Source organism: Opisthocomus hoazin, chromosome 25, assembly GCF_030867145.1.
Source record: "Opisthocomus hoazin isolate bOpiHoa1 chromosome 25, bOpiHoa1.hap1, whole genome shotgun sequence".
In the NCBI taxonomy this organism is placed as follows: Eukaryota; Metazoa; Chordata; class Aves; order Opisthocomiformes; family Opisthocomidae; genus Opisthocomus; species Opisthocomus hoazin.
The window spans coordinates 11260450-11276814 of NC_134438.1; the positions used below are offsets into that span (position 1 = coordinate 11260450).

General features: G+C 39.1%; 1 protein-coding gene across 1 annotated transcript in view; it reads right to left on the reverse strand.

Moving 5' to 3' along the window:
- Positions 1-2653: 2653 nt before the first annotated feature.
- The window catches only part of TRIM33 (tripartite motif containing 33), a 35802-nt gene continuing 22090 nt past the window's right edge, over positions 2654-16365 (reverse strand). The window contains exons 12-20 of the mRNA XM_075442867.1: positions 14874-15006; positions 14351-14414; positions 13910-14069; positions 12499-12845; positions 11867-11990; positions 10762-10836; positions 9993-10145; positions 8196-8246; positions 2654-8113 (exon numbers count right to left, since the gene is read on the reverse strand). Of these exons, the coding sequence (XP_075298982.1) occupies positions 7901-8113; positions 8196-8246; positions 9993-10145; positions 10762-10836; positions 11867-11990; positions 12499-12845; positions 13910-14069; positions 14351-14414; positions 14874-15006 (1320 nt within the window). The 3' untranslated portion in view covers positions 2654-7900. The remainder of the gene's footprint in view (positions 8114-8195; positions 8247-9992; positions 10146-10761; positions 10837-11866; positions 11991-12498; positions 12846-13909; positions 14070-14350; positions 14415-14873; positions 15007-16365) is intronic.

The following is a 16365-nucleotide window of genomic DNA, read 5'->3' on the forward strand; positions in this document are numbered from 1 at the left end:
GCTGGGCCCTGGCAGCGGAGGTGGATCTGATTCTGCCCAGGGGAGTGCAGGGCCTGCGCTGCACATGACAGCAGCAAGCTCTTCCTGGGAGCAAGGGACTCCTTGCTGAGGAGTCCTCACCAGGCATCCATCAGCCTGAGCTGACAGGACCCAGCACCGTGTTTTGCGAGTCTTGTGTCCTCTGCTAATTAAAGTTGCATGCTAAACATGCTCATCTCTGATGTGTGAATGAAAGGAGCAGGAATTTATATCCCTGGTTTTAATCCCCACTAATTTAACAAACATTTTCCTAGATCCTAAGCATTAAACCATGTGAAGATCACCAAGCACTAAGCTGCAGTGGTAGCCCATGGAATGCATTGGAAGGTAATTTCACAGAGCAATTCTACTCCATGTTAAGTGCTTAGCTCCACATGCTTGGCTCCACTAACATAAAGGACACAAGAACAATATGATATACAGCTCAGCCCCTGTATGCATATTCAGGCACTGAAGTGATCCAAAGAGCTCACGCAGTGAAGTGGATCATCAATAAGGGGAAGGAAGGCCAGCGCTCTGAAGATACGGGTTTATAATCTCAACGCTCAGAGAAGTATGGCAATAATTCCAAAATCACATTCTTGTCTACAGAGATATAGATGTGAACTCTACAACAGCAGCAAACGGCCAAACAGTTTAGCGGCATAGTTTCTAACTCTTGGTAGAATTTCAGGATGGAAAGAGGAGATTAAGATACAGCCTGCTGGAGGGGGAATAAAAAATTGGCAACCGAATTGCAGCACTTTGTGATGGGGTGAACAGCTCAGTGACACTGGAGCAAGCCAGAAGTTTAGCTAGGACATGAAGGGAAAAAACCCAGGCAAGCCTACTGAGGGAATCCAGGGGATCGAGTGGAGTCAGAGGTGCTGAAAACAATAGATCACAGTCCAGCCATAGAGGCAGCCAACACAAATGCTACAGAAAGACGGAGCAGACAGGCTCTCAGAAGCCAGAGCAGAAGGACTGGCAAGGCTAAGCTTACTCTGGACACAGTGAGGCAATGCTACAGTGCCTGGCAAAGACAAACGAGACATCCACCCAGAGAACTCCTCATTGTTCCTCTGCCAGCAGAGCACCAAACTCCAGCTCTAGAGGAATCAGAAGGGTCATCGAAGCATCCGGCCATCCATTTGTGTCGAGCACACGCAAAGCAAGCGTCACCTCACACAGGCAATATTGGGTGTAGCAGCAAAATCCATCTGAAGTGCAATGGCTTAGGTTCAAACCATCTGGTCCTTTGCTGCAGATTTTACAAGGCAAGTAAGCGTGTTCAGGTGCTCATTGTAAATGCAGGTGTTCTCAATTTTAGCATGAATAAATATGTACTTTAGTAAAGTTAACTAAACCTTTTCCTAGAAGACGTCTCTCTTATTGTGGAGCTTCTGTGATACTAAGCCACCACAAGCACTTACAGAATAAACAAACAGTAAGAGAAAAATCCAACTTCTTTATGAGCTACAGCCTGAAGCTAGTTCTGATCCATAACAACAGACATGCTTGGATCAGTCTTCCCAACTGCAAAGGTTATGAAAGTACAAACATACCTTCAAGATGGTTGACATTCGAGGTTACTAGACCTCTCTTTCATTGCTTGCAGAAAAATTAATCAGAGGTAATTATAGTTTACGTGCATGCTCACTTGACTTCCTTCTTGCAGGTCTGCACGGTCAGCTAGAGCACAATTGATATTGATGCCTGCAACAATCTGCAACCATTTAATCTGACTCCTGTTAAAACAAACCAGACTAGTTTCTACTTCAAATTGTACAGCTGTAGTTGAACTGGGCCGTATCCCAAGATACATAAACTCAATTCTGCATTTAGTTCTGATATGACAAGTCACGAGACTGCTCCAGTAACATCATCAGCACAAAAAATTGATTTATCATTAGGAGAGAGCAGGTCAAGGCATATACGCTAAACTGCAGTTAAAATGGGAATGAACAAAACAGCATCGCAACAGCATTACACATGCACAGCAAAAAGTACTGATGATGCCAAAGCAAGCTCCTCCTCTTCCCTTACAAAGACTACCAACCTTACCTCCTAGATCACAGCACTAGTGAATCCACGAGAGGTGGACTGGCCAGCAGACCAGATTGCTTCCACTGGCGTTGCTCCCCTGTATTCTGAACCACACCTCGCACCCAAGTGCAGGGCCACACACCACATTATTGCATGGATCTGGTCCTGATATAACAAAATGTACGCTGACCCTAGCTATGCATTCACTCCAGACATTTCCAAGAGGTCAGATACACTAACCACCGTGCAGAGCAGAGCGTGACAGACAGACAGCAAATGAGAAGCATCATACAGCTATGGGTGTAATGCTAAGAAGTTCCAGAGCAATGAAGTTCAGCTCCCTTCTCTTTTTCCAGTGCTTACTGGGGGGTGGCAGGGGTGCAGGGTACAACACCTCGGAGCCTTCGCCCCACAGACTCCGTTGTCAGGTCTGTCGGGCCTTTGGAAAGCATCCCAGCTCTAGGAACTGTACACGCGCGAGCTGCACACCTCAGAACTGTCTCCTCCAAGGCTGCACCAAACTTCAGGATGACAACAGCACAAAAAACCCTAGAGAAACCTTCAAATACTTTTATTTCATGCACTAGGTGTAGATAAACGTGACAAACCATTTTATGGAAAAGTGCAGAGTGGTGAAATCACAGCATCTCCAACTCCAGCTTTGAATCGAGCTTAGGCATCAGTATTTTCTGTCTCGGAACTACTGATTGCTGCAGACAATGCAGCCCCAAGTGGTCACACTTCAACTGCTGCAGTTAAAAATTCATCAAGGTACTTCCACGCTGCAACTATCAGAAAAGTCTTTTGCCAGACATGAACTAGTAGCTAATGATCTAACGCAAATGTGCAAAAAAGAAAATCAAATTGAAAGAATCATTTTTCTAATTTAATAGAAATAACCAAAACAAAATGGTTTTCAAACAATGCTTTAAACTGACCTAATACAACTTCTACAGTACATTCCAGAGCACTTAACAAGAAATATTTACAGGCAGCTAATGTATTAAATAATCATGTAAAGAAAACTTTTTTTTTTTTTACACACCAGCAAAATACACAGGAACAGAACAATTGGAAACAGTAACCTTGTTTTAAAAAAGTTAAATATGATTATTCAGATAACACAATACCACAGAAACAGCACGTTTTTAAAGAATTGTATTAAAAGATCAGCGAAGTTTACTATGTGCAAAAAAGAACCAGTTCAATTACCGGAAGCAAGAAATAATCAAAGAATGCCATGAATTTAACCCTTCCATGAGCACGTTTACATGTAAAACAGGCTTTCAACTGCACAAATCTTTATAGCTTTATATACATGTTTCACGGTGTTCTGAACTCAAGAAATACTCCCATTTGCAGGGCATTAGCAGACATGCGCTTTTTTTTTTGTAGTGTAGCTCACACTCTGGAGTGAATGCTGCAACAAGTTGAACTTACAAAATATTTTAGTACCTCTGCTTGTAGAAATAAGTTCTAAAGGAAGCAGACCTGAACTGTAAGATCACTCAATAGAAAAGGCCAAAACTGCATTTCATACATTTAATAGTTCACTTACAATAAAGCCACTCAAATTAACTGCAAATTTTGGAAACTAATTCAATTCAGATACATTAGAAAGCATATAAAGTAGGATCCCCATAAGCAAACACAGGAGCTAGATGGGAGTTACTGTACATGCACATTGAGAAAATAAAAGAAATCGCCGTACCTGAAGATACAATGCATATGTTCAATCTGAAATATGTCTATGTAAATTGTGGCATATACATTTTTTTTAAAAAAAGTACCTCAGTTATTTACTCAAACACCTACTTTTTAAAAAAATATGTAACTTTCCCCAATTTTTAAAATAAAATGCCACACTATATTGTCAATAACTCCTGCAGACTTTTTTTTAAAAGCTCGACTTGGTGATACGCATACAAACTTTCCTATAAAATCACTATCCAAAGGAAAGGATTCCTGTCATGCTAATAGGCAACAGACAAAGCAGTTTTATTGCTTTTTCCAAGGAAGAAAGTAAGAAAAACAAGAAAAAGCCAACTTCCAGTACATCACACACATAGCTTTAAAATACTGCTGCCACTACATATACTTTTAGAGGTCAGCCAATATACTTGGTTATACAATAGAATGATAAATTTGGGCTAATTTTAAGAACTTCTGTTCCAGTGGCTTGCAGAAATCTTTATAAAACATTTCAATGATCCAGTGTCGTGTGCTGACACAGTCAAATGTCATAAGCAATAGAAATGGTGACATTCCACACAAAAAAACAACCTCTCTACATTTAACAGAGCATTTCTATTTTCAAAAGTTTGGGGAACATCATTTTTTTGGATAGTAACTCTGCCTTATTATACTATAGGCCACTTAATTCCAGGGCATAGTTAAATAAAGGACCTGAACCTATTCGGCTCGTTAATTTATCACTAATCACTAGTAACTACATGGCAGGATACCTGCTGAGGTAATTGAGAAGTCCCCAAGTAGCACACTGTACATTTTTCACTCTTATTTCAAAAGCAAGTTGCCTTCTGCCTCTTTGGATTAACTTAAACTTCAGGGTCATTTACAACAAAAATTGAGACATGGTCTTTTTTACAAGTGTCTTAAATGAGGGCATACAGTTACATCATGTGCCAGGCTCCCTTCTCGCTATCGTCTTGAAACACTGCAGCCATGCAGACACAGGAGCTAGCATGCAGTGTGCACCCACCGCATCTTTTATCTGCTACAAGTTTTGCTGATGTAAGCTATGCTCTAATTTCCAGGGCAAAACACACCATCACTTGCACATATCACACACACATCATCTGGCATAGAGAAGATACTCAGAGTAACACAGTGGCCTGTTAATACAAACCCCACTAATTTGCTCTTGAAAAAATTACATATAGCGTGGCACCAAAAAGTTGTTTTGACTGAGCAAACACCAGGTCTACGATGAACATCTACAGACTATAGGATCAGGAAACGTATTAGTAGAACTCATCTATCCTTTCAAATATTTTTTTAATAGAAATCAGCTAATTTCATAACAATCATTGAATTGTTGTGTTGGCAGTTCCAAAACTGGGGGGGGGGGGGGGGGGGGGGAAATGTTGTTTAGTTTTTTTTATATAAAGGACAAACGCTTAAGATTTCTTGCACACAAGTCAAAATTCCACATAATACTACTGAGCACTGATGAACTGAATGGAAGGACCAATTCTAGAAGTTCAGTGAGTTATGCGCAAGAGTAGTCTGAACTCTCACCGAGGCCAAAGCTTAGCACCACTTGTGGTTTGCAGGTGAACTACCGGCATACAGGCTAAGTCACCAGCCTACAGTTTGACAATTTTTCTTCCTTGTCATAGGGAGTGAGCCAATCAGAGCGGCTATCTCAAAACATTCAGACATCTGGTCTGGGGTCTGGTACCTGGGGTCGGGGTGGAAAAGCGATGGTATGGCTCTTGCAGCAGCCAGCGAACACGTGCTACCCCTGAACTGCAGCTGTGCAGCGCGGTCCTTCCCCCATGCTGCGACCCAGTCCAGGATGCCATCACGCTTGTCCCAGGCTCCAGGCAGAGGGTATCCGCAGTCCTTGAATCCGTGACTGGTGCCTTACAAAGTGAACAGTGAAAAAGTTGAGGCCTGCAGGTACACAACCTAGAATGCTTAAGCACCATAAAAATGGTAAACCCAATTGAAGAGAATTCACAAGATCTTATTTTCACGATAATTTTAATAATATTCCTTTGCAAAATGAAGCTGAGAAACTAGAGATGCATCAAAAGGCAATACAGAGAGCCATTAAATGATCCCTTGTTACTACTGGTGTCCTATTCACACATGTTGTCCTTTCTACAGACAAAGTTCTTGCCATTTGTCAATTTAATAGGTTTAAGTAGAAATACTTTCGCTTTCACACAGAAACTTGTAAAAAATAAATTTAAACTGTCACTATGTTAATATCTGAGAAACGAAAAAAAACCACCCACCTCCATTTGAGTTTTAAGTGTAACATTTGCGTAATCTGAAGAAGTGAGCTTCAAGTTACAAATACCTTCAGTCCCCTTATTTATTGTAAGAGAGGTATAGTCACAATGCACACAGACTTCATTCTTATAAAAGGAAATCAAATCTTAAGTGAATTGCATAAAAATTGCTGAGAGCATCTCTCAATTTGATACATTGTGCTAAAATATTTATCTTTACCATTATGGTAAAGTGTATACAACGTCACAGGAATTGCTCATGGAAAACCCTGGTGATTTACCACAGAACTGCTGTATTCACACAAAATCTTACGGCAAATTTATAGTCTGTCAACTTTACTTCATCCAATTACATGATTTCTTCGTCTTATTTTAACAAGACCTATATGAAGGCCAGAAATTACATTTATTATTTCTAGTACTGATTTCTGTCAGTAAAGAAAACAACTGTTCCAACTATAATTACTTTGTGATGACCTCATTTCTAACCAGAAATGCTGAAATGAAGGCAATGTGCAATGAGAAGGCACTGCAGAGATGCCTGCCAAAGGGTTTAGGGAAACAGGGGAACTGTTCTGTTTTCAATATTTGACCAGACACCACTCAAAACCAAATCCCGGTCTGTGCAAATGCTTTGTCCAATGGATGGACAAATAACCCAATCTCAACAGATTTATTCCAATCTTTCTAGACATTTCGCTCAAAAGCTGCTTCTGAAGAAAGTTCTGAGTAGTACTCTAACAAAAATAAGACAGAACCTCAAAATGAATGCAATGTTAGAAATAGCATATATTACAAATCTTTTCTTGATAGGAACAATTAATAAGAATACATATTAGCTTAAAAACAGCTCAGCAAATGTTGCTGATCTGCAAGAAATCTCAATTCACTATTTACAAATAAGACAAAGTGAATACAGGAAATTTTACACATTTGGTAGTTAATAGGTTATTGTTTGCCAAGTGGTCTATTAGAAACTGACATTTAGGAAGACTGGAAAAATACCCCAACCAGTTATTACCTCTTCAGTCTATATTTTAAGTACAGAAAATTAGATAATGAATACTGGACATAACATTCTGCCTCATTATGGGGATCAGGGACAGGTGACACAACGCTAAGACTTCTGTCATGAACGCCATTAAAGTGTTCTGTGTACAGGATTCATAATAAATACACCCAGCCCTACTGAAAAGAGATTGTTGCCACCAGTTCAGTCTTTCATCCGTCAAGAACTCACACTCCTGCACTTGCCAATTCAGAACAGTTTAATGATTTTTCTTTTCCTTTTGCTGTACATAAAATGTAGTAAAGAAAGTCAAATTTAGGTAACTGGATCAACACAGAATATCAGTTATTCACAATACTGCTTAAACGAGATGATAAAAGCAATGACCAACACACACTTAAGTTCGCACGAAGAGGAGATTTCAGGAACACTGCTTACAGTTTACACTGCAGTCCAGCATGAATGCAAGATACAGTAACTGCACTGGTCCAGTTCTGCAGAACATTGTGCTAAGCAGTCTTATCTGTACATGGAACATCTCTTATCAAGTCTGCTTCTCTTCAACATTCATCCACCTCTATCTGAGACCAGGATGAGGGTGTCCCTTCCATCAGGAAAAAGAATATAGCAAACAATCAAGGAAAAAAAAAAAGTCACCAAAAATTTACAATACAGGTTTTTTTCCCCTTTTGATGAGAATGTTTTTCTGTACAAATGTTTTTTGTAATCTAATACTGTTTAAAAAGCTATCAGCTTCTTCAAGATGGCCACTGCAGGCATGATAATATTCCAGGAACACTTAAATAACAGTTTTTACAATAATTTTTAGGTCCATATCGCTAGGTTACTTTATATGCACTGGTCTCTCATCTGATTTTAGGCGTTTTCTACGTGGTTGTATAAAATCTTCATCGGAGTCCTCAGTTATTTCACCATCATCCTCTTCCTGCTCAAATTCAGGCAAAGGCTGGAAGGTCCTGTCTGGGTAGATCTCTGTAAGTTTCTCTTCAAAGTATAATGCAACTGCCTTCCCTGCCTGCGCTACTTCTGAATCAGCCTGTAAATAAAAGAAGACAGGAATATTCACCTGTTGGAAATGCACATCCCTTCACCAAGTGTGCATGGTCTGAAACGCTTACCTTCAAATTAATCTCTTGTGTTTCTGCATAAACTTGAACAACTTTCATCATCTAAAAAGGATACCAGAGTCAAAAAAAAATGAAATTATAATCCTTTCTAAAGTTATGAGATTGCATAGGATTGGATGACTAAAGTCAGCCATAACAACAAGTTTGTTATGGACTACACCTCTTTAGAGTTCTCAAACTTAGCGGAAGCAGGTTTAAAACAGTCTTAGGAAAGTGACATGAGATAAATCAACCTTCAACAAAACACACAACTTTCATACAATAAGTGTCTCCCAGTCATTTTCAAAACTGTGCTCTACTCATGACTGCTTTCTTCATTATACATTTTAGTTGCCTGCACATTACTATCTCTTTAGAGAGAAGTGCTCCATGAGCCTACTTTCTTGCGGGTCTTACCCCACTTTGATTTATATTTTTTTAAAAGCATACGGCTTAGAGGCACTAGACATGATGCTATCATGAGAGCTCAGGGTGACTCATCTTCTGCCATAAGCCAGCATTTCAAACAGAGAGAATAGTCTGAAACACCTTTTCTTTTTTTTTTTTTTTTTTTTAAAAAAACAACCCACATCCATGAGTCCTTGCTCCCTTGTTTTACTCTTGTCCCTAAGAGCTGCAGCATGTTTTCCTCTACAGTAGATGCTTCATTAACTCCTTTGTTTGAGAAGTTCACATAATTGCAACTTCTTCCACAGTGCTCATTAACCTCCACCTAATGCAGAGACATAACGGAGTCAGGAGTGTCAAAGTCCCAAATGCTTCTGAGCATTTAGAGCATTACATCATTAACTTTGATTTTCACTAGTGTACTTGTGAAACAGTTGAGATTTTAATTGCGGGTTTGTGTACTTTCTTCAATTTACTTCTTCACAGAGCCAGAAATGCAGCCCAAACGCTGCAAAACTCAGATTACATTTTACAAGAAAATACTGGCTGTTTTATGCATTTCTAAGGTCAGAAGAAAGCCATTCCTTGTGATGTCTTCTCCCCAGGCCTTTCTGTCATCCTTGCTTTAAGGCATCTCAGATATGAGGATACCCTCTGATCTCAGCTCCTACTCTGTTTCAGCACAACACCACAATTTTTTTTTTGATATCCAGAATATTTTTTCCATTGCTTCACCTAGTAATAACTCATGGTAATTTATCTCCCCGAGTGACATTTCACATGTAAGGTGCAAATATTTCATTATCAGATGGGTTCATTGCAAAGTAAGTCAGCTTTCCACATTCATCAAAAATAGGACTCCATAGCAAAGTTATCTACTGAAAACCACTTTTTGGGAGAGCCCATCTACCCATAAGCTAAAGCACTAAGCTTAATACTAGCCATTACAAATACACCACTTTTCTGGATTCTGCCTGCATGAGGTACTAGAACCAGTAGAAGGTTCTTCAGAAAGGCACTTTTCCTCAGCAGAGGTCTACCATGCTTCATGAGTAGAAGCACAATTATCTGTATAGCTTGACACAGTTTTAAGGACTGCTTGATTGTATTTATTATCACACTCCCTAAGCACTTATACAATCTATTCAACATGCAGTAACAAGATCACCCTGCTCCTCAGTCCTATATTCATAGCAGTGAACGCATTTAAAAAGTTCCTTCTGCTAAAGCCTGATCTCCCCATCTAGCTGAAACTGAGAGGTAGTTCTGTAATTGCATTTGTTTTGTTTGAAGTGTCTGATTCAACATCTGCTCCATAAGCCTTTAACTGGAGAAGCTGCACAACCATGTTGAAATATATCTTAATCTAAAAAAACGTATACAGATTGGAAGTTAACATACTTCATTAAACCTTTCACAGTTCTTGAAGATCAACCGGACATCTGCCACAAAATCCTCAGGAGTCTGGTAGTGTTGGGAATGCTTCTTTTGCAGTTTCTTTTTCACTGTAGATAAATCCATTGGTTTCTTTATAATTTTATAGTAGTTTGGTATCTGCAAAAAACAAACAGTGATTTATCACTACAATGGCTACATGGTTCACAGAGCAATAGAATTTTTTCATTTATCAAAATATCAATCAGCTAACCTCATCATGCACTGTATGCCCGTTCAGCAAGTGAGAACAATTTCCTTTCCTCAAACTCTTTAAGAAGTTCTTTCTACCCTTCAGTGTTTCTCATAGCAATGCTTTTCATTACAGTTACTTCTTTTACAGCTGAAAACAGCAGTCAAAGAAGTTTCTTTCCTCCTTTCATTTAAAGATTGTCCAAAAAAAAAAAAAAAACAAACAAAAAAAACACCTCTCCTAAAGCATTTTGAATTTTGTGGGTATCCTGACACATCCTCTTCCAATTCAACAACTGCTGTTTGAAAGTATTTTTAAATATCTGAGTTTGGGACAGGGAGTAGAGTCTCTGCACGGAGAAGCTACAGAATCCGCTTCTGTCTCTCTCAGAATCATGAAATAATGGATGACCACCAGAACTTTTAGATTGATCAAGGGGACATGCCTCAAGTAAAAGCAGTCAGTTCCTTCCCAAACTCAACTCTAGACTTTTAGAGATGTTATGCCAAAAATAGATCACAAATTATTTTTCAGGAGACTCACCGAGGCTGGAACTGGCTCTTGAAATTCAATGCTCAGCTCATGACAATACAGGTAAAGCAGGAGACGTTCACATTTCTTACAAAGAAATAAACAGCTTCACATTAATATCCTTAATTTATCCTCAGCCCAGAAGTTCATATCTCCCTATTTTAAATAGGTTTGTACTTTAGAAGCTTAGTACTAGAAAATCTAAATGCAATCCCCACAAGCTTAATTATAAAATGTAAAGTTCTTAGGAGGGCATTGTTGAAAAGGTAGAACACCACCTTACTGTTCACACAGCAGAAATACACTCCCTTTTTGCTTTCTTCTTCCTAAACAAATGCCTAGGGCTAAAGTCAAACAAGAAGAGACATGCTAATATACAGTCAAATTAAAAAAAAAAAAAAAAAAAAAGGAGAGAGACAAACTACAACTGCTTTTGTCCAACCATAAATGGATGTAACAGGAAAGGACCGAGCTGCAGAGTTTTATTCTTTTCTCCACAAGACAAAATTAAACAATTTGAAACCAAAGCCAGAGTGTTTCTATGAATTCCCTGTTGAAATAATTTTCTTTCCTTTGCCTGTAATTCCTTTGGAGAAATTTGATAAAAGTCTAACACTTTATGCACAGGCTGATTGATAAAGCTAAAAATAATTCTGACTGTCAAGGTCATTACACCTTCCACAAGAATGCACCTAAACACTTCTAGCACCTCTCACAGCATGAACTTAACACTCCAAACTTAGGAAGAATTTTTATGAAGGTTGCATCAATGTTAAATGTAAAGAACTTCTGATTCAGAACACTGCAGAGATTAATGTATGTTAAACGAAGCATTTAAATACACAGTATGTGTTTACATGCAAGTTTTAGCTACTAGATTATTACAGTCCCAATGCAATGGAGCACTCCCACATAGTCACCAACACTTGGATATGTGGTCACAGCAAGAAAAATCTCATTATTCATTTTGGGTTTTTTGGGGTTTTTTTGCAAAAGCCACAACTACATTTAATTTGCTGCAGCCACATCAAAAACATCTTCAAGAAACAGTGGGGGATAGCCAATGTGAGAAAGCATTTCTTTCTAGGAAACAGATTCCTACAGATTTGAGACATACCCTCTGGTCCACAGGACTCAGGCCTTGTGCCGTTTTCCCTTTCTTGCTGTGTTGTGAATTGTCACAATCATATTCCACTTCTGGTTTGCTCAGATCTCTGCAGAATGTACATATCCACTCTCCACTAAACAGAAATAAACACAATTATTCCAGATATCCAGGCACAAAGTCTCATCGGTGATGGCTATAAAGATTAATTAGCTCTTACAGATTCACATTGTACTGTAGTAAAGACTTAGATATCCAAGGATAAGGAATAACGCTTATTGCTCAAGATAATTCTGCCAGCAAAGAGCATTTTTCCTGCCCTCATATTCCTCTCCCAAGTATGTTCTAATACTTTACAACACCTCGCTCACCATGACTTTAAAATGGCTCACCATGACTTTAAAATGAACTTTATATAACAGAATCACACTTTGAGAGGCCGTATGTTAATCAGATAAATACTGACCATTTACACGCAAAACAATTCAGGCAGGCCTCTGAAATGTCAGATTTTTGTACTGACAAGAAATCATCCAGAACTAGCTGATGTTGAGGATGAAGCTAGTTTTGGTACTGTGTTGAAATCTACCATATGAATCAGACGACAGAGCTGTTCTCAGGAACCATTACACTATTTCTGGTACCTTGGAAAGCTGAGGAGTGTTGGTACGTGACAAGTCAGGTGAAACACCTTTGGGCACTTTTCGCAACATAATAGATCCCCTCCATTTTGGCATACAGCACACCAGTCTTCATTTGGATCATCATCTTTGTTATTGCCTTCTCCTCCAATTCTAGCTGCTCGGTGCATTAGACTCCGCACTGGGGATTTTCCATTTACAAGGCTATGACCAGACTGTTTGCAACTTTCACTTAAATCTGCTGGTTCAGTTTTTACATGATTTTCAAGACTTCCTAATGCTTCTAATTCACTTTCCAGATGCAAGTTTGTGGATAGCGGTGGTGTCAAGCTGCTCTCAGGACTACTAAGCTGAAATGAAAGTAGGAGATGAAAATCGCAGAGTCAATTTTACAAGGGCATCTTTCTTCATATGTTGGAAGTCGAAAGCCATCCAAAGGTACTATACTCATTTCCCAAAATAAGCGGCAAAACATTATGGAGACCCGAGTTGCATACAGTATTGAAACCTACTTTTTCACAAGTCCATCCTTCAAGAACAGACATTTCTACTGATACATAACATGTCAAACAAGCTTTCAAGTCAAACACACTGATAAATTGTTAAAAATATACCTTCACTGTCATTATGAAAACCCCTCAAATCCATCACACTGCTCCCAGTATACAATCCTATTAAATCAAGCATAGCTGAGAAATACTGAAAAAATATTCACTTGTATAAATATTTCTTTTATGCTCTGGCATAAGAACTTTTGACTGATTGGAAGATTTCTCAATGTAATTACATACGTATGAATGTTCAAGAACTATTAACAATGGGTGACTTACAGCTTTTATTAGTTAGGGATTAAAAGCAGCAAACACACTACACTGTTAGGAGTATTTAATAGCTAAAGATAAAATTTACATGACGGACTATCCTGTGTCTGGCAGAGCACAAAGTCCTCAACATGGACCAAACAGATTAAGTTCTGTTTTCTATCAGACTACTTTCAACACACAACTACCTATCAGAATGGGTATCAAAACTAACAAGGACTGGGCGCGTTATGCATCCACACCACTAGGCTGAGTTGTGTCCAAATCCAGAAGGGAAATGTCCGCCATCATTTAATGTTTATTTGTTCAACATAAACCAGCAAGCTATTGTCCAAGTCCCACTGCCAGCTTATTGGTACCTATGTCACAACCCCTCTGTAATGAGAAGTCTTAGCAGTACTACAAAAACAGACAGCTCAACACTCAAGCTGGCCCACACTTAAAGTTCAGACACACTGCCAGGGAGGAAAATACCTCTCAATCTTCAGGGCTGTTCATAAAATATGAGGCTTAAAATTGCTTTATTATTTCCAAATTCTTAAACATGCTGCTAGGAAAACCATAAACATACTGTTGCACAAACTTGACTTTACCATGCAAGCACTCCTTCTGCCATCCTCTGTTTTTTCTTGTTTTACTGTTCCTGAGAAACTGCATATCTCTTCCTCTGTCCCTGGCTCTTGCTTGACTTTCACTTGGTCAGACTTGAAGTTAATGTTAGTCTTCTCAGCAGTTCTGCCCGAGGAGCCACAGCTAGAAAGATACCAGCACATAAACAAGAGGAAAACTCAGAGCAAAGAAATTTAAGTGACCATTTCCTAGGCAAAGCATTTCAGAACACTGCAAGATAGCTCAAGTTTACCAGACACTAGATAATCACAGAGGGAGGGGGGGCCACGGAATCTTCTTCATGTAAGTATTCTTCCATTACTAGGTCACAGTTATATCAAAGCCCTATTGACCTGCTGCCAACTCATTTTTTAATTCTTCATGTCAGATTTTTCAGCCTGGCAATGTTAATGTAACATACTCACCTTCCTCTGCTGCCTGTGCTGGAGGTACTAGGTGGCCTCACAGGAGTGTGAGAGTTGGGTAAACCTGCAAAGAAGCAGCACAGAAGTTGACTTGGTACAAATTTACATTTTGCAGTAAAATGACTAGTTTTGAGTAACACCAGAAGTACTGCTAGAGTAACCTAAACTAATAATTTACATAAGTCAGCTGCCCTCTCAGTCATTTTGTCAGAACAAAGGTCTAGCACACAATATTAAATAAAAAACACAGACAACAGCTACAGTCCCAGTAATTATTTCACCTAATCTAAACTGTGCTATAGCACTCAGCCTGTTAAGTCCTCAAATTTTATCCACTGACATCGACCAATAAAATAAAGCAGTCTCTGTGTGTTTTGCATGCAGGTTTCGAGAAACGTACTAAGTTCCACTGTTGCAACCATTCATTCACAGAATCTTACAATTAATTATAATTATTTTCAAATTTAAATACCAGAAACACCCATCACTTTCTAGAATCACTAGAAATATCCATCACATTTACCTGATGACCCTGGAGATAGGGCTGAAGGTCCTGGGGAGGGATTCATGGTACTTGTAGGTTGTGGGGGTAGGTGGCTGCCTGTAATGTATCTACTTAGAAGTGTGTCTAAATTACTTGAACCAGCATCTTCAAGCTAAGAAGCAAAAACAAAAAGTTTGAATCACAGAGGCCTAATTAGAGTTTCTTAATAGTTCCACATTTTTGAACTGTGATCAGTATCTTTACCAGAATTGTTCACTATCCCTTCAAGGATTCAGGACATCAGCAAACATTTTTATCAGTTTCATACAGATATCAATCTTTTAAAACAAAAAGCCAGTCAGAAACTTCAAGTAAGATTTTTCAAAAGTTCCTAAATGAGTCCTTATGGTGTTGTCATATGCTGCACTTACTCTAGGTCATTCCGAACTTTTTGGTTCCCAGATGTTCAGTGCGTTATAGAATCTACCAGTTTACTAATATTGCAAGAGTTGTTCCACAATTAAGATGTTAAGGGAAACCATGAACTTGTTTTTCCTTAGCATGATGTGAAATCTCCCTCTCTTCCATTCACTTTCTACACAGATTTTAGTATCTATTAAAAACAAGCAGTTAAAGTACTAGGATACCTGTTTCCTTAAAGCTATTAACTGCAAGACAGCATAACTGCAAATAATGTGTTTGAAACGCACTGAATTCAAAGCAGGTTTTTATGACTGTGCAAGCAACTTCAAAGACTAACAGCTTCCTATCCAACTCCTTCATCAGCTAAAATCCATGACAGCTATTACATGAACAGGTATAAAACAGAGCATCTTAACAGAACTCTGCATTTTCGGTGCACCTAGAAGTTGCATGTTTATGTTTTAGACTATCCCACTAATAACTATTTCTAACTTGGTGTATCACGAACTTTAGACACACAGCTGAAATCAGTCATAAACAGTTGTACTTGTGTTTTGTTCTAATGACTAACAACGCTTCAGCACTGCAGATCAATCACATTCAGAGATGCAATCCTTTTTTCCCCCCCACTGTTCTTACGTTAGCAAATTACCTACAGCCACATGAGAAACCTGAACATACAACCCTTGAACATGACTCTCTGTAGACTAAGAGTCAAGAGGTTGCTACTGGTATTACAGCAGACCATCCGCTTGGATGATATACAGGGTCTGTTTCTAAGGCGATTGTTTCCTGTATCATGACCGAATCTCACGTACTTTATATGGGTGTTTCAATGTAAGCATCCTGTTCTCACGACAAAGCCATCATCCTCCCCTCCCTGGCCTCTCAAACACTCCTGCAGAAAACACATTACTTTTACTTTCTCTGCCTCCACTCGTACATTATACTGCTGACCTCTCCAAATGAGCGTGACTTCATCAAACTCTACCTCAGCTTGTGTGCAGTACCAACCACTGCCTCTCTGGGCAATGAATACAGGGCACACTCTTCAGTTCCAAGTGAGCGAGTACCAATAGCGTGCAGATGAAGCGAAACGTACAGAAGC